The sequence below is a fragment of the Ctenopharyngodon idella genome, chromosome 22 (assembly GCF_019924925.1).
Source record: "Ctenopharyngodon idella isolate HZGC_01 chromosome 22, HZGC01, whole genome shotgun sequence".
Lineage (NCBI taxonomy): Eukaryota > Metazoa > Chordata > Actinopteri > Cypriniformes > Xenocyprididae > Ctenopharyngodon > Ctenopharyngodon idella.
Genome location: NC_067241.1, coordinates 1,415,976 through 1,442,938, shown reverse-complemented (window position 1 = coordinate 1,442,938; position 26,963 = coordinate 1,415,976). Strand labels below are relative to the sequence as shown.

The 26,963-nt window shown below is 36.6% G+C and overlaps 2 protein-coding genes across 3 annotated transcripts in view; one reads left to right on the top strand and one right to left on the bottom strand.

Moving 5' to 3' along the window:
• si:zfos-905g2.1 (uncharacterized) overlaps nucleotides 1-14,973 on the top strand; it is a 22,208-nt gene extending 7,235 nt beyond the window's left edge. Inside the window, exons 3-10 of one of the 2 annotated variants that reach the window (XM_051880952.1) lie at nucleotides 1,247-1,405; nucleotides 1,563-1,625; nucleotides 1,730-1,789; nucleotides 2,134-2,178; nucleotides 3,438-3,909; nucleotides 13,015-13,218; nucleotides 14,477-14,613; nucleotides 14,733-14,973. In XM_051880952.1, coding sequence (XP_051736912.1) covers nucleotides 1,247-1,405; nucleotides 1,563-1,625; nucleotides 1,730-1,789; nucleotides 2,134-2,178; nucleotides 3,438-3,909; nucleotides 13,015-13,218; nucleotides 14,477-14,613; nucleotides 14,733-14,750 — 1,158 coding nt within the window. In that variant the 3' untranslated portion in view covers nucleotides 14,751-14,973. Of the gene's footprint in view, nucleotides 1-1,246; nucleotides 1,406-1,562; nucleotides 1,626-1,729; nucleotides 1,790-2,109; nucleotides 2,179-3,437; nucleotides 3,910-13,014; nucleotides 13,219-14,476; nucleotides 14,614-14,732 lie in introns of both variants that reach the window. The other variant, XM_051880951.1, reaches the window with a different exon arrangement.
• Nucleotides 14,770-26,963, bottom strand: zgc:113423 (uncharacterized protein LOC569178 homolog). Its single transcript, XM_051880942.1, has 11 exons — nucleotides 26,626-26,963; nucleotides 25,434-25,561; nucleotides 25,075-25,143; nucleotides 24,840-24,917; nucleotides 24,338-24,430; nucleotides 22,817-23,168; nucleotides 19,804-20,007; nucleotides 17,691-17,812; nucleotides 17,030-17,231; nucleotides 15,540-15,743; nucleotides 14,770-15,368 (listed from the first exon to the last, which is right to left on the bottom strand). Exons 1-11 carry the CDS (start codon nucleotides 26,636-26,638, stop codon nucleotides 15,229-15,231), a joined length of 1,605 nt encoding a protein of 534 aa, XP_051736902.1. The 5' UTR covers nucleotides 26,639-26,963; the 3' UTR covers nucleotides 14,770-15,228.

Below are 26,963 nucleotides of genomic sequence, written 5' to 3'. Positions count from 1 at the left end.
GCACTGTGAAATTATCGCGGGGCAAATTTATTATAATATTAATTTAATAATAAAAGTAGCTTACCTAATAGTAATAATAATAGACTAGAAGAATGTAACAGGCTTACATTAATTGGAAATGCCAAATCCTCTTAATATTGCCGATATTTGTCGGAGTAACGTAGCCCTCAATCACGCTGCAGTGTTTGTGAGAGCTGCCACCTTCTCCACCCCAAGCAGAGGGAAATTCTCCGACTCCGATAGAGGAAAAATAAAACAGAACTTATAACACTGGGGCTAATATGTTAGCAAGCAAGCTGCTGGTAGTTTTGGACTACAGTCCTTAAAGTTAACTATAAGTAAGCGAACCTTCAACCAGCTGTAGCATTATGCTAGTTCCCGACGGTTATATGCTATCCGTTGTTTCTTTCACTAAGTGAAGCAACACTTCATAGTTTACTAGTAATATATAGTAAATATATGGCCATAGGATTTTGAAATATCAGAATTTAAGCCTTAGGCTACCTTTATCTCCCAGGACTGTTGTGAATTGAAATTTTTGGAAGATTCAACATGCGGCAGCAGCACATTCCACCGCACCAATAACACAGAGCTGCCTGCGGACGTGCCTTTAAAATCGGCGCTACTAAACACGGATATCGGCCGATGCCGATATATTAAAAAAAGACAAATATCGGCCCGATATATCGGCCGACCGATATATCGGTCGACCTCTAATATATATATATATATATATATATATATATGTCACACTACCGCCAATAACACTGCATGACCGCGGTGGTGCGGTTGTCATGCCTACCGTCACAGCCCTAGCAAGAACTAATGAAATGTAAGTAGCTTTTGATAAAAGCATCTGACAAATGCAGAAATGTTAATTTACTCGCCCTTATGCAGTTTCAAACCCATATCTGCTGTAGCTTAAATCAAATGGTGCCTCAGTACACCAGAGGTGATATCAAAATGATTGTTTTTTGCATGTAATATGACCAGTCACTGTTTTATTGTTTGAATTGACCGTGGGTATGAATGAGATTTGAGAGAGAAAAATTTCACTCTGTTCCCCAAATAAAGCTACTGTATGACTTCAGAAGCATTGGAATATAGCACATAGACTACTTATTCTTCTACTTTTATAATGCTTTTATAATGTTTTTTTTTTTTTTTTTGTGTGTGTGTGTGTGTGTGTGTGTGCTTTAACTTGGAGTATCAGAGATAAACAGTAATGATCATTCTCTTTTCAAAGGACATGAATGTTGGACAACTTTCTGAGGAGCACACATTTCACCAAGCTTTGCCTCCGTCTGATTCAGCCAGAGGTCCTGTAGAGATGTCTGGACTGAACATGGCAGTCAGCCCTTTAGCTGCCATGGAGCCTCCAGTATTTCCAAATGCGCCAGTACAGGTTTGAGTCTCATAATAAATGTTAATGTTGACACTAGTTAATTCAGTTCATACATGAACCCATTCAATGCATAAATTACACAATTCACCAATACATTGTTACACAGGTAAAGGTCAGATTCCTTTTTCATTAAGGTCCTAATTATTTTCTAAACTAGAGCAAATCTGTTGTCGGGGAGGATCAGCAGAATATACTGCTTGAGGTCCTGAACTATTGTAGGGTAAGAACTTCTATTTTCAACTTTAAAACGCATTCAGATATCTGATCAGACTCAAGGTCTTGTTAAAAAACCAGTTAAATGCATCTCATCTGTTTGTCTTTCAGTTTCTGCATGCAGCAGTGCAGAGGCTTGAACAGAAGATTGACATACAGATGTCAAATGAGGTGCTGTAGACCTTTTAACCTCAGTGATCCAGGGCTTATGTTTATGCGTCAGTTATGTTTGTGCATGCATGTTAGACCAGAGTTTGAAGACCTCTGTGTTAGAGGGTTTTACAGCTGCTATTGCATAGTATGAACCCTTATAAAAGTTCTTGATTACTTAAAACTTAAAGATTTTTGTTGTAAATTTGTATTGTGAAAAAAATCTTAATATTTAATAATATAACTGACCATTATATCTATATTTTACTGATGCATTCGATGACAGTATGCCTGCACTCATTTTGTGTGAGTTTTTTTTTTTTTTTTTTTTTTTAAAATAGATAATCTATTATCTTTTCTTAAAGCCATCCTATGAAAGGAGCTCAGCGAGGCTGAAGAATGCTTCAAAGGTTTGTCTGTAAAACATTTATCACTATGTATTGTTATTGATGTGTCACTCTTATGCACACGACTGTTGAGTTGATTTCATTTGGTCTCACCCAAATCAATTCTGCAGAAACAAATCTGAGTTCATCAAAAGCAGGGGTGTCCAGTCCTGCACACATGCCTGAACGTTTCTAGTGGTCTTGAACACCTTGATTAGCTGTTTCAGGTGTGTTTATTTAGGGTTGGAGCTAAACTCTGCAGGACAGTGGCCCTCCAGGAGCAGGATAATAGGGCACCCCGATCAAGAGCTTGAGAACTATACCATAATTTAGTGATTAACAGAGAACAAATAAAGTAGTTGTGATTAGTTCTAGAACTGACTGGTGATTTCAGTTGCTGACTAAGGTACGCTTACATGACAACGATGTACTAAAAATGGAAACGTTTTTCCTTTGCATTTTTTTGTATAAACGACAACTTTGTCAAAACGATCCCCGTTCACACGGATCTGCGAAAACGACTAAAAACGCTGTATTATTCATGCTAGGCCAGTAGTTGATGTCACTTTGTAAAGAAAAACTATGCGCCTATAGGACTGAACATGTAATACGCATGCGCATGGCGTCACCTTTTTCACAAACACCTTTTTCATTTTTGTAGTTTACATGGAGACTGTTTTCAAAAGTTTGCGTTTTCAGGCCCCTAAAATGCCGTTGTCGTGTAAATGAATGAACAAAGCAGGGGGAAAAAAAAGAAGTTTTTAGTTGAAAACTGTCATGTAAATGGCCCCTAAAACTAGGAGACAAAATAGACAATAGACTTCTTTCTAGTTCATTAAGCATAAGATGTGATCTCAGTGCAGGTGCAGTCAGTGCACCTTTGGAGTGCAGTACTTTGGAGTAGTAATACAATAATATGCCCAAAAGGACTTTTCTTTTTTAATTATTCACACTTTTTATTTTCCTTCAGTAGGCAAAACAAAACACTTCATTTTACAGAGGTATTATATCAAGCCACATGTGTCAGTATGCATTGATTACTGGGACAGATTCAATAAATAATAATAATAATAATAATAATAATAATAGTAATAATAATAAAAAGTTAAAACCATGTATGCATGTATCAGGGGTCTGTCCAGGGCTCATATTGGCAAAATTCAGACAAAGTCTGAATAACCTGCTGGATTATTTAAAAGGACTTTACTAACCTATTACTGGGATACTCACCAAGAATGTTTTTGTCATTTATTTAAGCTGATAATGTGTCCTACATCTCTCAGAGACAGGCATCTCTACCTGTTGTAGAAAGGCAGCTGTCCTGCTCTTTGGCCCAGCGTCTTGGTCCACCAGTCCAGACAAACCCACAGTGGATTCCTCCATGGAAGCGAGGGCTGGACAGGGCAGATTTTCAGCAAGCTGACAACAGCAGCCTTCAGTCAGGCAAACCTCCTGGTGCAGGACGAGGGAGAGGCAGGGGCAGAGGACGTGGACGTCGGGGGCGCAATAAGGGATCCCAGCGCCAGTCTCAAACTCCTGATCCTGCTTTGCTCCTGTCAGAGCCATTTGGAGATGAGACAACAGATGATCCACAGCCATCCCAGATAATGAAGAAAGCTTCTTTGTGCAACACAGGCTCAAAGCATCAGCAGAAAAGAAAGAAAGGCATGGTTCAGGTGGATGGGGAGAAAGCTGAATTGGAGAAGATGCCCAACAATAAAGAGGCCACACTTAAAGTTCAGGAGGACAACAAAGGTAGGATATGGACTTGACTAGACATGTGCTGATATACGGTAATACAATATATCACGATAATGAACATGCATGGTATTGTTATTGTGGGCACTTTAAAAAAATATTTATTACGAATGATTCAGATTTTTAGAATGCATTTTATAAATACTTTTCCATCAACCGGTTAAAATGTACAACACTGCATGTGTGCTGAGTCAAAGAGACATTTGAGAAGTGCATGGCAGAACGAGTGATGGAGACGCTCTGAATGAAAATACACATTCACTCTCTGACAGCAGATGGCACTTATGGAACAGCAGAAATGCAGCCATTACACTGATAACCCTGTAAACAAAACAGCTGTGCTACTTTCTGTTTCTAAACAGTATTTAAATGTTTTAAACGGCCATTCAGTTTTTTGTATTCACAGTGGTGTTGATGATGATCTTGAATTATTTATTTTAACACACTGATCTTGAGATTCTAAATATGGTCTAAACCAACTCTTTGCCTGCTTTGAGAAACTGAACGCATTTAATTTATACAGGAGAATTTCATGATTCACTGTATCAAATGCCTTTTTGAGGTCCCTTAATAAATTCTGTTAGCAGTTTGCCATTTCTGTTGAATACTTAGGCCTAAAACCAAACTGTTTAGAGTGAAGTAGATAATTTTTTTTTTTTCTAGATAGTTCAGCTACCAACTTATTCAGATTTTTAGAAATTACAAGGAGTATTAGAAATTGGTCTTAATATTGGACTTAATATTCTATTTATTTTCAAACTTAAACATTTAATCTTAAACTGATGATGAAAAATACTTCTAAAGCATTTATTAATCTTAGTTAATGTTAGTTTCAACCTTTAATAATGCATTAAAATCAAAACCTGAGCTAACAAGAACTAGTGTTGTCACGGTACCAAAATTCCAGTAGCCGGTCCCAATACCATAAAAATTTTACAGTTCTTGGTACCAATTTCGGTACCACAGCAAAATCTGTTGGAACTATTTTACTATTTTATATAGCCTTTTTTAAAGCCTATTTTATTATGGTAATCATACATATAAATATTTGGAGCGTGTGTGTATGTTTTTGTGTGTGTGTGTGTGTGTATATATATATATATATATCTATATATATCTCAATGAAATAAATTTTATTTGCTTATTATTTTATTCTCCACAGGGTCAAGACATTCAGGCTATGTTTGAATTAGCGCTGCCAGAGAAAGTGAAAGTAAAAATCACCAGGCTGTGTGTGAAACGCGCTATACAAATAAACTTGACGCGCCTTATAAAGTCTAATAACAAGCACAAACTGTGTTAAATAGAAATTGACATGCAAGCAAAAAGGTTTCTGTCCTACGGTGTTTTTTCTACTTTACCACAGTAAAGAATGTGAATAACCTATAATAGGCCTAAAAGCGAACGAAAGGAAGAAACGTTTATAATCTCCTGTGTGAGTGAAGATTTGGGAAAAGAAACAGAGATTCCATGTTCAGTGGAATAACTAATGGAATATTGTTAAATTCTCTGCTAATTGGGTGACCAGATCGTGATTCGCAAAACAGAATACAAAGCCGACAAAGCTTAAATTTATGGACTCACGTACCTCTCTCATTTGGCATGAACCAAAATGTTTCCATGGCTGCGATGTCACATTTAATTGCTAACCTATTATTTCTTTTGTAAACAAAGCTTTGTGCTTCACTCGTGTCATATTCAAGTAAATACTGCCACAGCCCTATCAGTGGGTACCGAATATACCCAGATTCTCAGTACTACCGGTACTACAGAAATGCGGGTATCGTCACATTTTAAAGATTTCAGTACTGACTTGGTACCGAAGTACCGGTACTTTTGACAACACTAACATGAACTAACTCTGATCAGTTTTTAACTAACGCTATCAAATAACTTCTGCAATAAATGCAGGGTTTTTCCTACATTGAAAAATTTTTGGCGGCTGCCAAAACAAATTTTTGTCCCGCCAAAGCCTTATTTGATCCGTTATTGTGATTTATGAGTGAAGCTTATTAACTGCTGCGCATGTGATAGGGCGCATGTCAAGAGAACGGAGAGAACGAGCAGAGAGCTCCTCCCTCGTGCGCGCGCACTCTCTCTGTCTCTTCAAATTAAGCACTGTCTTTGCTCTCTCTCGCACATATTAATCTAAAACAATTGGCACAATGTTAAAAGTTTGGAAGATTGAATTCATGTTTCACGTGACGCATTCGCAGATTTTTTTCCTGAATTACCTCTGGGTGTAAATAGAGAAGATGAGGTGACGTTCTTTTGAGCACTAACAGGTGTTCCGCACATGCATCTGACATAAACCACACGTTCAATAAACCCAAAAAAAAAAAATTAAAAAATTAAAAAATTCTATCCAGTGATGAAGTGTTTTCTGTGTTGACAAATCTTTGTCGATGTCCTAACAGCCAGGATTCGCACACAACGCGTCCACGTCTGCTAATGTCCGATTCGTGACCTAATGACTCATTTGAACCGATTCATTTTAATGAATAGTTAAAACAACTGATCAGGGTAGCATTTCCCAAAAGCAAAGTAAGCCTAAGTTGATCGTAGATCCATAGTCACCAGTGGAGCTACGATCAACTTAGGCTTATGATGCTTTTGGGAAATGCTACCCTGTCCAACACTGAACTCACGAGATGTCACTGTCTGAATCGATAACAGATCATTTACTCAGAACACCTCTGAAATGAGAATGCAAGTGTGCTTACCCCTTTTATCAAGAGTGGTTAGATTTAGCCTTAATACAGGGTATCCGCGGGGCATTAAAAAGCATTAAAAGTCATTAAATGGATTTTGTGAAAATTAAGGCCTTAAATGGCATTAAAAAGCATTACATTTTATTCCTGCAGGCATTACATTTTTTTAGGTAGTTTTGAAGAAAAATAGTACTACCAGTTTATTTTGAATATAGCCTTCATAATTAATAACTGATTTGCTGCCGCAAAATATGTACATTGGTGTGATACACACGCGGAACCAGTTTGGTAATTTCCTCCTGCCGGTGCAAAATTGCCGTAACGCCGTTTTTAATAGCAGTTTACCGGCTTGGACCTGGAGACCGAAGGCTGCATCAGTGTTGCCAACTTAGCGACTTTTTTCCAAGAAAGCGCATTGTGATAAATATAGCGACTTGTTGAAACCTTATCAATCTTCCAAGACCCACCGGTACTGCCGCACGAGCGCGAGATCTTACTTTCCTGCCGCACGCGCACCTCTCTGCGTCTGTTCTGTTCAGTGAGTAACTGAGAGGAACAGCGCATTCAGTTGAGGATGTGTGCTCTGTCAGAGAACAAATAAAATAGATACTATTGCTTCTAACCTGAGTGATCATTTTACATGTACAGCCAAAATCACAGCAAATGTCTTTATCTTATGTGTATGGTGATTTTGTCAGACAACGTCTCGATTACACATCAGGATTATAACATGTCAGAGCTCAACACAGTTAGTCCGGGATAAGTGGATTTTTTGAAGGAGCAAGTGAAAGAGAATTATACTTGCCCGGTCGGACAAGGAGCCTGATTAAATCGTCAATTAAAAAAAACAAAAACTTGGGAATCACCAAAACGCAAGAATGAAAGATTTGATTACATTTAGTGTAAGTGGCAATAATGGACTGAGGGTTACAAAGTTGCTCGCGCAGCCTTGTTTTCATTAGCCTACTAAGTGATTCAACGTTTTGAATGAAACGGTTGAGTCAAGCATCCCAATGTTCATACTATTCGCCCTAAATAGTATTGAGTATTACTAATGTCACATACTATTTAGGATGGATAGAATGCACATTGAGAAGCAGGCAATGACTCATTCATAAACAACTGCCTCATTCTTGAATGAATCAGCCATTGGAATGAATCGTTTGAATGAATGACTCAATGACTCACTTATTAAGACGGTTACTTGCTGCCACCTACTGGTGCTTTAGTTTAATTTTTAAAAGTATCACTTCCCCCCAACATTTCTTATTTGAATTTTCAAAAAATAAGACATAACAATCCCGTAACATTATTTAAGTTGTATTTTTTTTTTTTTTTTTGTAAATGATTTAATTTGATTGGTAACAGCCCTTAGTGTCTTATTCTAATTTAATTTATTGAACAAATTTAAGAATTTAAAAATAAAAGATGAATCATACATTTTACATGAATCATACAGAATTGAGTGGGGGGAAATTGCCCCTTGTAAAGGTAAAAAAAAAATGCCCTCAGTGTAAATATCACAAATATGCAGATTTATACATGTCAAAGCTGAAATATTCTGAAAGGACATTGCTTCAGAATAAATTTATATTTACACCAAAAAATAAAATGAAATCCTATTTTTCAGGCAACTGTTTTACAAGTGAATGACCGATTTACTTGTCCAAAGGACAAGCACATGACAAGGCTTAATGTCGAGCCCTGTGTAGTCTTAATGGGCCGCATTTCAGTCACCATTTCATATTGTCTGACAACAAAACAGAAAATAGATGAAACAATTTTATTGGGAATTTGGCTGTATTAAAATACATTATGTGAGCACAAAGAGGTAGCAGCAGAGAAGCAAACAAATGTAAAGGGCTGACACTTGGCAGAATGCGAATGCAACTTAATGACATAATGAATATTCTAATTGCCATATATGACGTCATCTATTGACATTTAGCGACATATATATATATATATATATATATATATATAATATATGTATGTATGTGTATGGCATTAAAATTTTAAAAATTGGCATTAAATTAGATTCGATGAAACCTGTAGAAACCCTGTAATAATCCCCCCCAGTATTTTCAGTTTATTTATATGACAATGTATAGTAAATTAGGCCTACCTATAAAATCAGTTAGTTTAGACTGGAGTGAGGTGAAACCAGAACAGAGCAAGTTGTTGTTAGCTAGGTGCATTCAATTGTATATGGTAGAAAATTAGACTATTAGTTAAAATAAACTTTTTAATGCTTTTTAATATTGATTATTAATTATCATTAATATATGTACCAAAATAATTATCAGGTCTAGCAAAGAAGCATCTTTTCTTACAAAGCTATGAAATCAGATTTTTTTGCAAAGAGGGCAAGAAAGGATTACAGTGAGAGTGGCAGGTACTTTATTGTAAGTATTGGGCTCACAGATCACGTGGGCAGGGTACTTTTTACTGTTTGTGCTGATGACCATGTCTGTCAGCCACCACCGAAGACCATTTTTGACCCAGGAAAACTCTGAAATGTAGCTATTGCTTATTGTTAATGTTAATACATTAACTAACGTTAACTAATGAGACCTTATTGTAAAGTTTTACCTATTGTTCTGTCTAATTCTTTTGCACTTTAATCTGTTCGAAACATTTGTTTATACATTTTTTTTTTTTTTTTGTATTTTTATTGTATTTAAGTGTTCAGTTCTTTTTGTTATGAGAAAAAAAAAATATTGCAATATTGTGATAATACGTATACTGTAATAGTGATCGACTGATATTGACTTTTTAGAACCGATAACGATAATTTGTGTTTATGTGCCCGATAACCGATATGCAAAACTGATATTCTGTATTTGACACGATTACGAACACCACGAACACCAAAGAACTGAACAAACCATTTTATTTATAACAATCACTCCCTCCTTGCATAGAAAACAACACAAATCTTATTTATACACCATTTTTTTAGAGGGGTCTGAAAGTGCAAAAAATAAAAAAGTGCACTGTTACGAAACCGTTTTTGTTGAAAATTAGTAGTCTTTCATGTTAATTTTAATCTTCATATTACAAAAATAATTTTATTTAAAAAAAAAAAAAAGCATCAGAAACAACACTAATGTTAACAATAAGCAAAATAAATGTAGAATGTCTAATGTTTTCAAATGGAGAAAATAAATTAAAGACAGGAGTCATATCAACTTTGCAGAAATGTAATACTTCATTTTAAACTACAGTTTTAGTAGATTTATAAGCTGTTTAATAGGCTAAAGAGTGAAGAATAATTCGCTGGATAATGTTAAATAACTGAATAATATTCTCTGGAATATTGGAATATAACAAACAATACATCGTATTTTATTGCATTTCTCAACTGCTATGTTATATCAGAATTATAATGTTTTTGTCGTTCTAGATTGCAATCCAATATCTGCTGACAAAGCACTGTTTATCTATGAACTATACTTAAACTGCGATCGCTCGCTGAGATAATCCATTTCCATTGAGTTGTGTTTACTTGGATGTTTATTAGTGAATTAATGGTTATATAGTAAATGTTTATATAATTACGGTGTTTTAAACAAGTGAATCTTGTTAAAAGTTAGATGCTCCAGCACGGCCACCGCATGTGAGTGAACAGCAAAATGCAGACGACTTCACGAGACTAATGATGAGCATAGACAATAGAGAGAGAGTTAAATTCAGCGCTTTTATTTCCAACATGTGCTCATTCATGGCTGTATTATTTAATTCATGCAAAGTTACATCTTTATTGGGACTTGGCGGATTATCTTGCGTGAATCCGTGAGCTTGTCTTTATTTCTTAGAGACAAGCTGCATAAACTAGCTACATTTCAGGCATTTATGTAACACATCTAATTTGTGCATTAATGGCTGTTATGTTAAATAGTTTACTAATTACAGAAAAGCAGGTAAGTATACTTTACCTGTGCACGCCGTTGTCTCGTCTCCCCTCAGATGTGCTGTAATGGCGATCCTGCGTGCGGTTCTCAAAACACCCACAAGATGGCGGCGTTTATCGGTAAATCCGATATTACAAAACCAATATCCGATTATGGTAAAATGCTTAAATATCAGGGAAAATATCGGTAAATCGATATATCGGTCGATCTCTATACAGTAATAGTAGCTTCAGCAATTATTGCTGCATGAAAGTTTGATACCGTCACATGCTTAGACTTGACAGTATGATGTAATTACTCGGTGGGCAGTGTGTCATGCTAGGGTATTAAGGTCAATAACAAATAAGACTGTCTGAGATGATGAAAGGGAATGATGTTTTAAAAATTAAATTTTATGGCCAAGTCCTTAGAAATGTCATCTTAGAAGTCATGATGGCTTATGCCAAAAAAAAAAAAAAAAAAAATTCCATTTTCAACAAAAGTTTTGATTTACCTTTAATGATGTAGCTGTTCTTCACTGATAATTCACAGTTAAACATAAGTAGTGACAGAGCTTTTCTTCCGTATTGTGACATATATCTAAGTGCAATGGATTATCAGGGGGAAAAATGAAGAATGGGGACTTGGTTCGATTCTTCAATTGTTGATTGGATGTTGAGATAAGGGGCGTGGCTCTCAAAAATGGAGGTTCAAAGAACATGTGCTTGCAGGGAGAAGTCTTCATGGAAGATTAAGTTATAACATTTTGATTAAACATCTAAATTCAAAATGATGTCATTTCTATTCTATGTCGAAATTCTATCAATTATCCATGGCATCACAATTTAAGGGGGCTTTCACACTGGGCATGTTGCTTCTGTCTGAATCTCAGAGCGATTGTTCCTGGTGCCCCCTCAGGGTTGGTCACACAGCGTTTCACACTCACTTGATTCTGTCGAACCCTGACGCATTTGTGTTCATCTTACATCACAATCGTGCACGCCGCATGATAGAACACAGAACAAGGGTCAATATTCTGTTGTTAATTTGGTGATATGTGCAGCAGAGTGAACGACACTTAGGTTTACTGTATGTGTCGCATGAAAGCAGCTTTCTGCTGTGTGCAATTGGGCTCTTTTGAGGAGATAGCTGATTGGGAGCCATTCATTTGCCGCTCTGATTACACTCACTTTGCATGATTACACTGCATGCTCACTCTCACTCGTATCCAAGGTAAATCAACACCACTGTCATCTCCTACAATTGTTTTGTTGTACTAATAACATTGTCCGTGTTTATATGCATGTACTGGTTACTTTACTTCCTGAACAAGTTTGAGTTGCTTTCACATTCACGCCACAGTCCAAGTGCAACCGAACTCGGACCACCTCCTACTGGTAGTCTTGGGTTTGGTACCCTGGTGCACTCCCATGTCCGCATGACAGCTTTCACCAATTTTTCATGTGAACCATGCTGTTTTAAACTAAACTGCCAGTGTGAAAGCACTCTCAATGTGAAGTAAACTCTGAAAGTTGAGTGATTTAACACCATTCGCTACAAAATTTGCTTTCTGCTCACTGGTCTCTATATTTAGATATATTATATGATATCTATATTATAGATCAATGTGTCAAATTCACACTCCCCTTCCAACGTCATCACTAGAAAGAGGGTTTTCAAACTTTTTGGGGCCAGGGACCCCTTATAGGGTAGAAATAATATATATATAAATATATTATGATAGTGATTAAACCCAAAGTTAATGTGGGTGAAAGTAATGAACACAATTACTTGTGTTCATTACTTGTTTAAATATGCACTTTTCAATAATACAACATTTTCTGGAAAACAAGTTGCACCTGAGTAGTCGCACCAGGTCAAAAATAAGTTGTTGAAAGAGAAAAAACAAAGATAAATTGCATCAGTGTATCAGCCACATTTTATTATTACATTCAAAAATACTTGTAGCACAGACATGAAAAAATGTCTAAAAACCTTTGTGTCTACTTTTCGCTTATTTGATGTTAAAAGCAGTAAGTCATTTTGGAATATGAGTTGCAGCACATTTTAGATAATACAAAAAATCTAATTATAATCTGGAACATATGGTAGGCCTGTAGCAAATTATTTCGCAGAACACCTGGCTGTTGGTCACGAACCCCCAGACTTCTGCAGCTGGTCTAGAAGTTTCCTACTTGTAAATATCACTTCACCTCGATCATTCACATGTTCAGCATTTGTAATTATGATATTTCCAACTTGACTTGAAGGGCTCCTTGCCATGTTGTGAAAAAATAAAAGAAAGAAGTCCTATCAACAAAACTCTTCTTGCAAGTTACACTAACTACACACTAACTTAAAATGTACACCAAACTACTGCTTTGACTTACATCTTTGACTTTAATATCAAAAACCAAAAAAATGGAAACAATTAAATTTTACTTTGGTTTAATATATTTAGTTTAAATTTATTAGTGAATGGTCTTTTTTTTCCTCAGTTATGATCGGGAGCCCCTTGCGAAAAGTGTGGATCCCATTGTCTGTGTACAAGGAGGTGTTTAAGGAGGTGGAGCCCCAGAAGGCTGTAGAGCCTGTGCTTCACGCTCTCTTCCCCATCAGCACACTGTCCTGCAGTGCGATCACAGGCAACCCCGAAAAGGGCATCCAGCAACTCGACCCGAACAAAATAGAAGCCCTTCGAGGTAAATGCAGTCTCTTCTAGATTTTTTTTTTTTTTTTTCTCCATGAAATGGTCAGTAATAATTGATGCTTAACCAGAAATCATTGTTCATCAACTTCACAAGGTCAAATTAAATATTAATCTATAGATTTATTATTATTTTTTTTATAAATGGACAATGTCATTTAGTGTGCAAAAAGTATTTAGTCAGTGCTCCCAAAAGATTTTAATTTATTGTGGCAAAATTGCACATGGCATGCCACTTACCTTTGTTTAAGGATTAGTTCACTTTCAAATGAAAATTACTCCAAGCTTTACTCACCCTCAAGCTATCCTAGGTGTGAATGACTTTCTTCTGTCTGATGAACACAATCGGAGAAATATTAATAAATATCCTGACGCATCCGAGCTTTATAAGCAGTAAGCGTTACCAAACGAGTATGAGCTGAAGAAATTGTCTCCATCCACATCCATCCATCATAAACATATTACACAGCTCTCCAGGGGGTTAATAAAGTCCTTCTGAAGTGAAACGATGTGTTTGTGTAAGGAAAAAAAAAAAAATTGAAGTAAAAGTTATGAAGTAAAATATCTAGCTTCCGCCAGACCGCCTTTCACAAGTTATGAAGAAAGTGTAAACTGGCGTCGCGTCAGATAAGCTTTTTCCATAAGTTGAATAGGGAAGGCGTAGGATGTAGCATAAGCTTTTTGAACTGCAAGAGTTTTACACTTACTTTGTAAGTTGAATACGGAAGGTGGTCTGGTGGAAACTAGATATTCATAACTTGTTAAATATGGATATTTATTTTTACACAAACGCATCAATGGATGGAGACACTTTCTTCAGCTCATACTCGTTGGTATCGCTCACTGCCATTATAAAGCTCAGATGTGTCAGGATATTCATTAATATTTCTCTGATTGTGTTCATCAGAAAGAAGAAAGTCATATACACCTAGGATGGCTTGAGGGTGAGTAAAGCTTGAGGTAATTTTCATTTGAAAGTGAACTAATCCTTTAAGTATATATTTTTTTTTTTTATAAGTTTTTTTTTTTTTTTATAATGAATGATGAATTTAAAATTATAATTTTGACTTCTTATGCACTGATGCATAAACGTTTAAGGAAGAATTTGCGAATCAAGGTTTTTTTTCCAGGAAAGTTTAGTCCTAAACTTAAATGTGTCATTTGTGCACCACTAGCATTACTAAATGGAATTTAAAAAATATTGATGTTTTCAAACAGGGACATTTTTCTTTTTATACTTTGTGTGTGTTTAGAGTTTCTGGCCGAGATGTACCCACAGTTTGATGTTGGCGTGAGGGGTGTGTCATGGGCACAGTGTCTTGGAGTGATCAACAACATCACCAAAAACCTCAAGAAAAGAGCTGAAAAAATGTCACATCTACCAAAGGAGGTGTGTTTTTCCATCATGCCAGCTAGGACTTATTTTACCTATATAATATACTCTTTCATTCAGCAGTTTAAGGGGCAAAACCCACTTTAATTAAACAGTGCTACTGTGCTTTATTTCAGGTTGATGAGAAAAAATGATCCTTCATACTCCTGAGGGTCTGTTTTGTTTTGTTTTTAATCCAGACACACACATACTTCATTTCAATGAATCACCTGAACTCCAGATACATTGTTCAGAACTGAAGTGCAACAGCTGTTTTTTCCCCTCTTTTATATAACTGCTATGTTTCAGTGGCAAGAAAAGTTTTGGGTACATAATATATTAATATTTCTTTTGTTCCTAATAAATCCATATATTAACTTTTTTTTTTTTTTTTTTGTTCATACACCTGTATATTTTTTTTTTTATACTACCAAATAAAGTTTTTTTTTTTTTTTTGCAGATTTCCTGTTGAAAATTGTATTATTAAAGTAATAACCAGTAAAAATCACAAATTAAATTAAATACTAGTCACACATTCTAGAAAAACCACCAGTAACAGCTACTAGCATGTCTTGACACAAGTCACTTGTCTCAATGTGATTGAGCAGTTTTTTTATCGGTGGATGCCCAGCACTAGCGTATCCCTCTCTTTATGCCCATCTTGCGTTCATATCGAAACTTGCGGATGGTGCTGTTTATAGCGCCTACGCAAACCTTCCAGTCGCTTCCATCTTCCTCCAGCTTCATCCAGGGAAAACGCTCAAAGAGGTGCTCTGAAGAAGAGAAGAGTGAAAGAAGCTGTGACTGTGGTTGTGAACCAAGAACTAGTCCTCGTTCAAAAATGTATCTTTTCCACCGTTGGGTGCTTGTACCAGAACTGGTGAGCAATCTGCTACCATTTTGAAAAAGTAGCTAACTACATTTCCGCTAATCAAATATCTCACCTCGCAGTGCAGAGATCTTGTTGTGGTCAAGAGCCTGAATGCCACGCCGCACCCCACCATAAACATTACTGCGTACCAGCACATCCTCTGGGAAGATGAATTTAATGAGATATCGCGCGATAAGCTCAGGACGTGTTCGCAGATGTGCTGCAGACAAGGCAAACCCAGGAACCTTCACATCCCGATGAGGGGGGCCGAGATACACTGCTCAAAAGAACACAAATATAAGAAATAAGACTCTTTTTGTCCGAACATACTGTTTACATGAATGCTAAATAAAGTGATTGGGTTGATGTTATATATCTTATGATGTTATATATTTTTACTGCTTGATAAATATAATATATATTGAGATATTATATTTATCAAGCAGTAAAAATGGCCCTTCCCGTGCCCAAAACAAGGTGTCTACGGATGAGAGTCTGAAGCAAGGACCGGTGGGATGACATTGTCCTGCAGAACTTCACAGATGGTGAGTGGAAGGAGAATTTTAGAATGACACGACAGTAATTTATGACACTAAATTGAACAACAGCAGCTTGTTCAGTGCATCATACGTCATTGTGCCATTTCGGTTATACAGATTCGGTTTTCAATCCGATCAAGTGTTTACATGTCCTATTATAGGGATATTAGAAAAGGTTTAAACCACCCCTTTCAATCTGAATGAAATTTCAGTCGTATATTCATTCTGATGACGTGGTTACATGCAGGGCTGGAAATGGAGGGAGCATGGGGAGACAGAGTCCGGCGAGTGAATTTCGAGAGTACGGCATTCCAGTTCAAATTGGTTTGATTTGTTTTTGATTTGTTTTTTTTAAATGAAAGGGATTTTATTCACTCAATAGCCTATGATTCAGCGCAATAAAAAAAAAAGCATTCTATGGTTGATTGCGCAATGTTGACTTTTGTGCAGTATTGATTCGGACAGGAGGGGGGCCACTGCTGTGGATGATCCTTTTTTTTTTAATACCCTAATAGGGCAATGTATCTCAAGGGATACATTCTTTTCAAAAATAAATAACAGCATGAGCAAAATAACTTAATTTTCTTTTTCAACATCTTAATTAATATTAGCAGTTGTTTTGCCTTTTTTTTTTTTTTTGCTGAAAGTAAAATTAATAGATGCCTACTTTCTACAAAGTCAAAATGTCCAGCACCATGGGCAGACATGTTAGCTTTAGGTCAAACTGACAAAACGAGCACAGAAAATTTTAACCAAAATTTTAAAGTCATGTGACCCACGTACGCCAAACAGACTCAACTATAATAATGATAACAGAATTTGGATGAAAAATTATTTCTCATGCCTCCTACAAGAGACTAAAGAGTATGTATCCTGTGGTACGTCACCTGTTTAAGGGTTAATGTAAACAAAAAAAAAAAGGTGTCAGTCGAGCAAGATTCAAATTTGTGATGCCTTGACCCCAAAGCACAGCCCTAATAGGAACTACATTTCATGATATTGTGATGTTTTAGTCTGCACTGACCGCTGTTAGATTCCCAGTCAGAAGGCATGTCATATTCTTCTGTGATGTGGCTCATCAGCACTTCCTGCTGTTTCTGCTCAGTGTCGCTGTCAGACAGTTCAACATCAATCTCTGCAGCCGCTTCACACATAACTGCTGTAGGTGCAGATTCTGATGTCACTGATGTTCGGTTCTCAGGTTTTACACTTTCTTCAATCTTTAGCTGTGAAAGAAACATTAACTTACTAACAAAAAAATACTACTCCGAAAAAAATCTTGTGATGTATGCTAGATGACAAATAACATTAACTACCCTTTTTTTTTTTCACCATTTCTTAAATCACCTTTTAGCTTTTTGTGCAGTTCATTTAAATAATCCTGTAGTGCGGCAAATTAATTTTTAAAAGTACTTTAAATTAATGAGAATTTAAAACCAACATTTTTAAAACTAATTTAAAAAAAAAATTCAATAAACTGCCTTATGTGCAATTTAAATGTTTGTACTCCGTTTTAGTTATTTAAGTGTTTATTATTAAATAATTATTTGTTTTCGGCCAAGTCCATCCTGAATTTTCAGTTTCGGCCCAGAATTTTGCATTCCTAGTTGTCATGCAGTGTAGTTTTTAATGTTACGCAGTGTCTGTTTTTGCCGATGTTAGAGAAGAGTTACTGTTCTTCTCACCTTTCGTGTCTTGTCCATGAACCGACAGTAGCGGGCCATTGAGTTAATTACAGACAGACAAATCTTCCAGTCTTTGCCTTTCTCTCGAAGATCAAATTTTGGGTATCTCTTTACTGCCCACTCTGTGGAAATACACACCGTTGTTAAAACTATTGAATTTCAAGCTGCTCAGTAAACTGCAACAGATATTGATATATGAAGCAGAGCAAGTGATGTACAGCCTTAAAATTTCTACATTGTGTATCAAGTCTGAAGAAAAAAAAAAAAAAAAAAAACTGCCACAACAACATATAAATGCCTCAGGAAAGTGTTCTTAGAAAAGAGACGGGTGTTAATAAAGGCCTTCTGAAGCGAAAGCGATGCGTTTGTGAATATCCATATTTAAAACTTTAAAAACTAAAATAACTAGCTTCTGGCAGATGGCCTTCATCCTCATGCTGTTCCAAACCCGTAAGACTTTCGTTCATCTTCGGAACTAAATGAAGATCTTTTTGATGAAATCGGAGAGCTTTCTGTCACTCCATAGACAGCTACGCAACTGAAACTTTGATGCTTCAAAATGTTCATAAAGAGATTGTAAAACTAAGGCTATGTTGCATTGGTAGGTATACGGCAAAAACAACAACTGCAACATGGAGGGGTTTGTTGTTGTATTTACAACATGACAGTGTGTAGACGCCGCACTGGACTACTGCGTCTTCTGAAGCAGCAGCAGGAGGCTGGTATGAACGGCTGTATTCCACGCTTTGTTACACTGTCATTTTCTACTTGGCTTGCACTTTGCAACAACACAACCTTGTTTTCTTTCAGCACGTTTCCTATAACAACGTCTGACGTTTACATGGAGTGAGAAGAGAAGAGGCTTGATCACTTTATATGATGAACTGGTACAGAAGCTCAACTGAACCTGCTTGTCACGTGAGAACAAACCTCTTCCAGAAGCTCAAACGTGCTGTGTAACATGAGAATGAACCTCATTGCTTCTTGCGGAAGCTTAAACGTGCCGCATAACACGAGAATGAACCTCATTGGTTCTTGCTTAAGCTCAAACGTGCTGCGTAACATGAGAATGAACCTCATTGGTTCTTGCAAAAGCTCAATCGTGCTACGTAACCCACAAGAATGAACCTCATTGGTTCATGTGAAAGCTCAAACCTGCTGCGTAACACGAGAATGAACCTCATTGGTTCATGTGGAAGCTCAAACGTGCTGCGTAACACAAGAATGAACCTTATTGGTTCTCGCTGAAGCTCAAACGTGCTGTGTAACATGAGAATGAACCTCATTGGTTCTCGCAGGTCAAACAAACACACTTGAGCTTCCGTTTTCTACAACTGATGTGTGAGTTGATGAATATATATATATATATATATATATATATATATATATATATATATATATATATATATATATATATATATGCCTAAATTCAATCTGTAAATCATCTAAAGTGATCGTGTCTCTTCAGAAAATTTGGACTAAACCACACAATTCATATGGATTTACAATCTCTTTATGAACTTTTTGAAGTGTCAAAGTGGCAGTTGCGTAGCTGTCAATGGGAGGGGCAGAAATTTCTCAGATTTCATCAAAAATCTTAATTTGTTTTCCCAAGATGAACAAAAGTCTTACGGGTTTGGAACGACATGAGTGAGTAATTAATGACAGAATTTTCATTTTTAGGTGAACTATCCCTTGAAAGTGTGTGAAATTTAAGTCCATGATTTAAATGCAATTTAAAAAAAGACCACACAGAGACAGTTACCAATTTACAGACTTTGTCTGTAGATTTAACAAATTTTCAGACTTTTTTTTTCCTTTCAAAAAAGCACCTAACAACAAATCTAGCGACTTTAGACGGCTGGTCACTATATAATATTTGTTCTGTTGTCTGACAGAAAATATGTAAATGAGAACAGCTTTATTGGACATTTACCTAGATTTTATATTAACATACAGTGTGTGAGCACAGATTAGGAAAGAAAACAAATGTAAATGGCCTTTCGCAACTTTTTGAGAAGGCTTTAGATAATTTCCAGTGTTGCCAACTATTTCCAAAATAGTTAGCAACACTGCACAAAGAAGCCATTCATGAAATATAGATCCAGCTCACCTCTGATGGCATTGATCTTGTTTGGGTCGAGTCTCTTTAGGCGTCTGGTTGGGTTTCCAGTAGTGCTGCTTTGAGAAAGTTCCTCTGCTGAAAAAATGTTTCGTGTGAGGTATCGCACCGCTGCACCAGGTCGAGCCATTTTACCAGCCCTCTGTAGGATAAAGTTTGACAAGAACACCTTCCTATCAGAGCTACCCAGACAACCTACAGGAGTAGAAACAGACATAAATGGCAGCATTAAATCATTAGGATGAAATTCAATTTAGTGAGGTTCAAATCCTATTTAAAAAAAATGCCAATGGGGTAAGAAAATACACTTTATTTACACTTAAAGTGTGCCCCTATTATGCTATTTTAAAGGTTCCTAATTTTGTTTTGTCTCCCACAATAGGTTTACATGCATCAATTCCAAGGTCAAAAACACTGTAATTTTCCCATAATATACATTGCAGCATCACCTCTTTTCTCAGGCTGTGTTCACACAGGTTTGGTTTGATTAAAACTAACTCTGGTGCGATTGCTCTGTTAGTGCGGTTCATTTGAATAAGTGTGAACACTGCCATCCAAACCCTGGTGCGCACTAAAGTACACAGAGACCCCTGAAAAGATGGGTTTGAGTGTGTGATGGAGGGATTCCTGCCGCTGTTTTGACTTCTTTACACATTTTATAAGCTCTACGTGAGTTGTGAGCTCTATCATATACCATCATATGTACACTAGGGCTGGGACAATACTATCGATGCATCGCGATTCGTGGATCGTTCTGATATTTTCCAAATGCATCGCAAATCGATTCTGAGCTTAGTTTTGAACAGCAGATGGCGCTTTAGGCTTTTTTTAACAGCATGCTCAAACGCTAACGAAGAAGACTGCTTATGCTTTCAGCTGAGTCTAACAATGTATTTGCACCTCAGAATGCTTTAATGACACAAGATTAATGTAAACAGCCCACAGCAAACACCCCTGTAATTCGCTTCAACCTTTTCAAACTTTATGAATGATTATTTTATAGAAGGTTCAAGTGGTGTGTGTAAGGAATTGGAAGGAAGCAGAGTATTTCTGTTTCTAAAGCACACAGTGCAACCTGCTGTTGAAAACTAAGCTCAGAATTTATTCGAGAGAGAATCGCGATACATAGGGAAAATATCAGAATCGATCCAGAATCATTTCTCGATTCGCGATGGACTGATGTATTGTCCCAGCTCTAATGTACACACATACAACGAGCACATTTAGCCCAGAACACAGCATTGTTTTGGATGTTCAGCAAGTTCTGTCACAAAATACACATCATTAAAGCAGGGGGTTGTTTTTTTTGTTTGTTTTTTTTCTAACTTCGGTGTTAAAAATGTCAGTGTGAACGCTAAGCGAACCAAGATTAAAGTATAATTTTCTTTTTTTTTTTGGTCCAGACCAAAAGAACCAAGAGAACCGAACACACCCCAAAAATGGTTCGATAAAGGATTCAGTCTCTCTAAACACTTTTCGAGAGCTCAATCTGCTCTGGGCCCGTATTTATCAAGTTTCTCAAAGTGCCATTTTAGTCTTAAGTGCTGAGAATTCATGAAATTTATTCCTACTTTCAAATTTCTTAAAGCTAAGAATCACTCTTACTCTCCCAGTTATTTAAGACGGCTCGAGAGGTCTCTCAAGTGGTTAGGCGTTGTCAGTAGGGGCTTGTGATGGCACTGAAGAGACAGAGACATGCGCAAATCTTTCAGGAGAGCAAGAATGTTTTTGAAATGTTTGACGATGAGCAGATAATCAAACGGTATCTTTTGGACAGAGCAGGCATCATCTTTGTCAGCGCTGGTTAATGTTGGGCTGAATTGTTCGACTAATTCAGCAAGCTGTAGTGCTTCTTTATCCTGCCAGTTCGGTTTTCTTTTGGAATCCATGGTGGCTGATTATATCATAAAATCTAGGCTATGTGTAGGTAGGTCAGTTAACAGCACACCGGTTTAAAATTTGCAATTAAAACATGGTGGAAAACGTGTTTATCTGTCATTTTTCAATGTGTATATCATAATGTATTCTCTTGAAAATTGTCTATTGTCAAATGCGTGTTGAATGTAAACTCCTCTTAGGAATTTCACCATTCAATGTGAATTTATCTGCGAATTTTCTTAAATAAGGAAATCTATTCAGTGATTGATCCTGTTTGTGGCATAGCAAAGTGTCGTGAATCACCTCTAAGATTGACACTTAAGATTTAGTCCTACACTTCACCTAAATTACGACTGAGATGCTTGATAAATAACTTTTAAGCGCAGCTTTGAGTCAAGAATTTTCAGTCAATTCTTAGCAGTGTTCTTGTGAGTAATTCTCAGAGCCTTGATAAATACAGGCCCAGATTGGTCAGAGGGCCCTGTCTGTTGTGATTGGTCTACCACTTACAGCGTGCCTGGGAAACCAAATGGCCATTACCATATCTGATATTCAGCTCCGGATCTTCCTCAGCATTTACACATTACACATTGATCCGAACAGTAATGATGGCGTCAGTTTTACAGTATCAACTCGAGCAAGACTTCATCCTTTGGAAGTGCAGCAAAGTGGATTTGAAAACAGCATCTTCTCGAAATGTCAACAACACAAATCAAACTCTTCAAGTCTCAGCTACAATTACAGTGTTTGAGGGTCAAAGTAGACGTTCACGAGCAGCCAATGAAGATAGGCTGGCATTATGCACATTTCTTACAAACCTATGTAGGTTTAAGCAGGAAGTAAGAAAGGAATTATTGACGACTCGTTTAAGGCAGTTCAGAATTAGTTTTTTCGTTTAGTCAATAACTCAATTTATCATGCACTTTGTTCTTTGAAATTTTGCAGACATTTTACATTCACAAACAGCTATATTACACACTACATGAAAGGTAATATCTTAAAAAGCATAATAGGGGCACTTTAAATATATTTTCTGAAAGCTAGTCATAGAATGTTACAAAACAGTGCTTCCCAAGTAAATTTCTTATTTTAAGAATGTTTAGATATTTTTCTGGAACTCTCTTACTCGTCTTAGAAAGGTCTGTAGTTGAGGCTGGGTCACTTCTCTCTGAGCTGATTCCAGCTGAACTCTTCACTCGCTCCAGATGTTGCTGCATTTGACTCATTTTATTCATGCTGAGAGGTTCTTGTGTTGTGTGAGTTGGTGCTGTGGCCCTGGCCTGGTTCTGGATAAAAAGTCGTGGAGGGCTGGGCACCTCTGGGCAGGGAGAGAGGGCAGGAGGTTTCCAACATTCCGCAGATGGAATGGGAGATGTAGAGGAAATATGAATGAGACGGGGCATCGACGCTTCAGAATTGATCATGGCTTCAGACTTGGCCTGGCAGCTGTCTCTGTAGCCGGATGACAAATGTGTCCTCTAAGATGAGAGAGGGATAAAGTTCATTTACAGTCAAGACTGCATATGGGCGTTTCTTCAACTGCAGGCACTTTTATGTCTCCAGTATTTTTTATTAAAACTAACAGATTTATTTATTTTTAACAAAGACGAATGTGAAAATACAGAGCTGTTGATTGTTGTCTGCATGTATATTTAACTAATGTTATTTATTATTAAATACTATTTATTTATATATATATATATATATATATTTTTTTTTTTTTTTTTTTTTTTTTTTTTTTTAAGCAAAAGTGTTCTCTACAAAGTGATCTTGGGTTGATAATATCTGTGTAGGAGTGCCTAACATTAAATTTCATGCAGTAACATGTATGACATGCAATAATAATCTAAAACTAAACAAAATGTTTCTAATTTTTGTATAATTACAGTTTAAAAGTTCATTTTTGTAATCACCTCATATTAATTGGGAGTACTTTTGAAAATTCATGACACATTGAGGGATTATTTAAATGAACTGTAAAGAACAAAAACTTGAAGGTGATTAAGAAAAAATGAAAAATGAAAATTTAGTTAATAGCCTGTTATTAGGATTTATGAAGTGGTGTTTGCTAGGCAAAGGGTTAGTTTTATGCAAGTTATTTTGTGACAAACCAAAGACAAAGCCAATATTCATCAGGCTTAAATTGTGAAAGAATGGTTTGAAGGGAGCATGAAGAATCATTTTCACACATGAATTGGCACCTCTGAGCCCCGACCTTAAATTCATTGAAAGTCTTTGGGAAGTGCTGGAGTAGACTTTACAGAGTGCTTGACTCTTGCATTGTCAATACAAGATCTTGACCAAAAAGTGATGCCCCTCAGAGGTGCCAATTCATGTATGAAAATCATTCTTCATGCTCCCTTCCCAACCATTCTTTCACATTTTGAGTCTGATGAATCTTGGCTTTGTCGTCCTGGAATATGGCCATGATACGTCTTCCTACATGGTTGTTTAAGAAATGAAAAGCTACACACTCCATCAATTAGGGTTAGAAGAACTGTTCCCAAACATAACATGCTAGAAATAATGATAATAATCAAAGCAATAATGATCCAGTCATTAAGTGTTTGCCTATTTAAATCCAAACAGCAACTTTTTTTTTTTTTTTTTTTGGCCAGGCAGTGTATGAGTAAAGTGTTATTTTTACCTGAGAGAGGACAGCTGGATTCTGGATGCTTGCTACTTTCGCCTGGAGCATCTCAAACTTCTCATCGAGTTTCAGAATGGCTCCATATGTAACCTGCACAAAGACACCTAAATGTCATACTGACTTTTAAATTATAACTCAATGTTTAACAATAACAATTTTTGTTTAATCCGTAGTAAAAAAAAAAAAAAAAAAGTGTCAACAGGCAAATTCACAGCGCAACAATAGACCAACACCGACAGTTACCAGATTAAAGCATGTCACTTCTCAGACATTCTAACATCGATTCAGCATGTTCAATCGCCGAAAACAAGCTCCAACAGATGCCAACAGACTCAGACAGGGATAACACACTGATCTGACAAAACCTGATGAAGTGTCTGTTGCCGTCTGTAGGCGACTAGGCACGGTGTGAATTGGCCTTACAACACACAACAGAGAGGACTGGTCAGTAATGTTTTAAGGGTGGGGCTTAGTGACAAATCAACTACAACATCAGTACCTGACAGTATGCAAGAATCTCTCCCAGAGTTCTTTGCAAATCAGCTCCATATATCTCAGTTGAAATGACACTCTCTGCCTTCATGTACAACAACAATAAAAGAAAGACTTTAGAAAGAGTTAGGTAAGTAAGTTAAGAAAAGTTTGGTAAAAAATTGCAAGAACAAGAAATCATGGCAACTTATTGTAGCCCATATTCATTACAGGAATGAAGTATGTCTGTGAAGAGCCATCACCTCATGTGAATCACATGGTGTTTCATGTGTGATTTCATTAATGAGAACTTCTTCATCTGCCTCGGACATCTAGCAGAAAATAAGACAGGATAGGACCGTTTCATGACTGCATTTGCTGTGTCAAATTACCAAAAGAACTAAATCCACATATTACATATTCTTGCCTCTTACTAGAGTTAAAAAAAAAAAAAAAAACTTGTAAAAATAAATAAATAAAATAAAATCTGGGCAGCATTTTGTGAAAAAAAGGAAATACATACATGTTGGACTGACTGCCACAGATGGTTTACTTACCATCCTGAGCAGCCCTGTTGTATTCCTCTCCAATAAGTAAAAAAATGTACAGTGTGATACTCTACCATACTGTCACTGAGAGGACTGGGGCCTCTGGATCTCATCACTGCTGTGCCGTCATTGTCCACGCACTCTAGACTGTCCTCTTCCGTCTCAGCCTTCAAACCGCATAAAACACTTCTCCACCTGTTAACTGGAGGCAGAAAACATGGATATGTGTGGATTACTTTATTGTGCCAAATATTGTATAGTATTTCAGTTGTGGCATAGTTGTGCTAATTACAAAAAATGACATCTGAATCAGAGGTTTGACTTCTTTTGACTGGGTGTCATCTGAACATACATTGCCGTTCAAAGGTTTGGAGTCATAATAACAAATGTTTCTTGAGCAGCAAATCAGCATTAGAATGATCATGTAAGGATCAAGTGACACTGAAGACTGAAAATTCAGCTTTGCACAAATTACATTTTAAAATATATTAAAATAGAAAACTGATATTTTAAATTGTAATAATATTCCTGTGTTCCATGGGGAAAAGTTATTTAAAGTGACTTAACCTTCTGTACAATATTATGTTATGAATTAATATTATGAATGAAGTGCCTGAATGGTGTTACAACAATACTAGCTCTACTAACAAAAACTTAAAAAGTTACTATGGTTTCTGGACATTTACTGTACCATGGTTATACCTTATTATTTTGTGTACCTTTTAGTATATGGAACATAAATACAAATAAAAATAAAAATTATTTATGAAATATACTGGAGTACCATGGTAACACCATGCAATACTAATTACCATGTACCATGGTATTAATATGGCAATTATTCAAAGTATATCAAAATATCTTGGTACCATCATCTGATGCTATTACTGTACTATGGTAGCATCACAGAACGCCATAGTTAATACAACTGAATAGAAAAACTGGTTTTAAACATGTGGACATAATAGTACCATAGTTGAAATATCTTTTAGTACCATATTAATGCCATTTCTAAGTGGTATTTGGTGTTAAGAACAGACAATACAAAGCGTTCCAAACGTTAAAACAGTTGACATTCGTTACTTCCGTTCGCCGTTCACTTCGAAGTAAACGAGGAACGGTGCACAGCGAATATGAAGCTATTTCTGTTTTTAGAGCCAGCAAAACATGATAAAGCGATAAACACAACCACACAGTTTTATGTATTGTTTTGAGTCTGTCACATTTAAAGCGTTCAATGTGTATTATAAGGAGATGCACTTGTACCGTGTACAGACATGCTCGGTCCGCCGTTGTCACTCGCGTAGTATTTATCGTACAGGTTTATTGTAATTTATCACCTATTACTTAAGAGTTTGTTGATATTGTAACGGTTTACTTAGGTTAGGCTGTTGTTATCGTACGGGATTTTAGATTACATTCAAACCACGCCCGTTCTGCAATGTCATTCCTCTCTGCGCATGTCTGAACGCAGCGTGGCGTTCACTTTACAAAGCGTTCCCTACGCCCCTCCTGAGAAACAGCTAGAAGTAGCGGGTGTGATGGCTATGGGCGGCGCTTTGGTGCCCTGACGTTTTCAGAGACGAATTCACTGTGCATTTAAA

Bases quoted from the DNA above. Each gene is read 5' to 3' on its own strand.
- zgc:113423 (XM_051880942.1), bottom strand. The intron at 24,431-24,839 runs GTACTGATGTTG...GTCTTTGTGCAG, and splicing joins AGATTCTTGCATACTGTCAG to GTTACATATGGAGCCATTCT. The intron at 17,232-17,690 runs GTGAGAAGAACA...TTTCTTTCACAG, and splicing joins TCATGGACAAGACACGAAAG to CTAAAGATTGAAGAAAGTGT.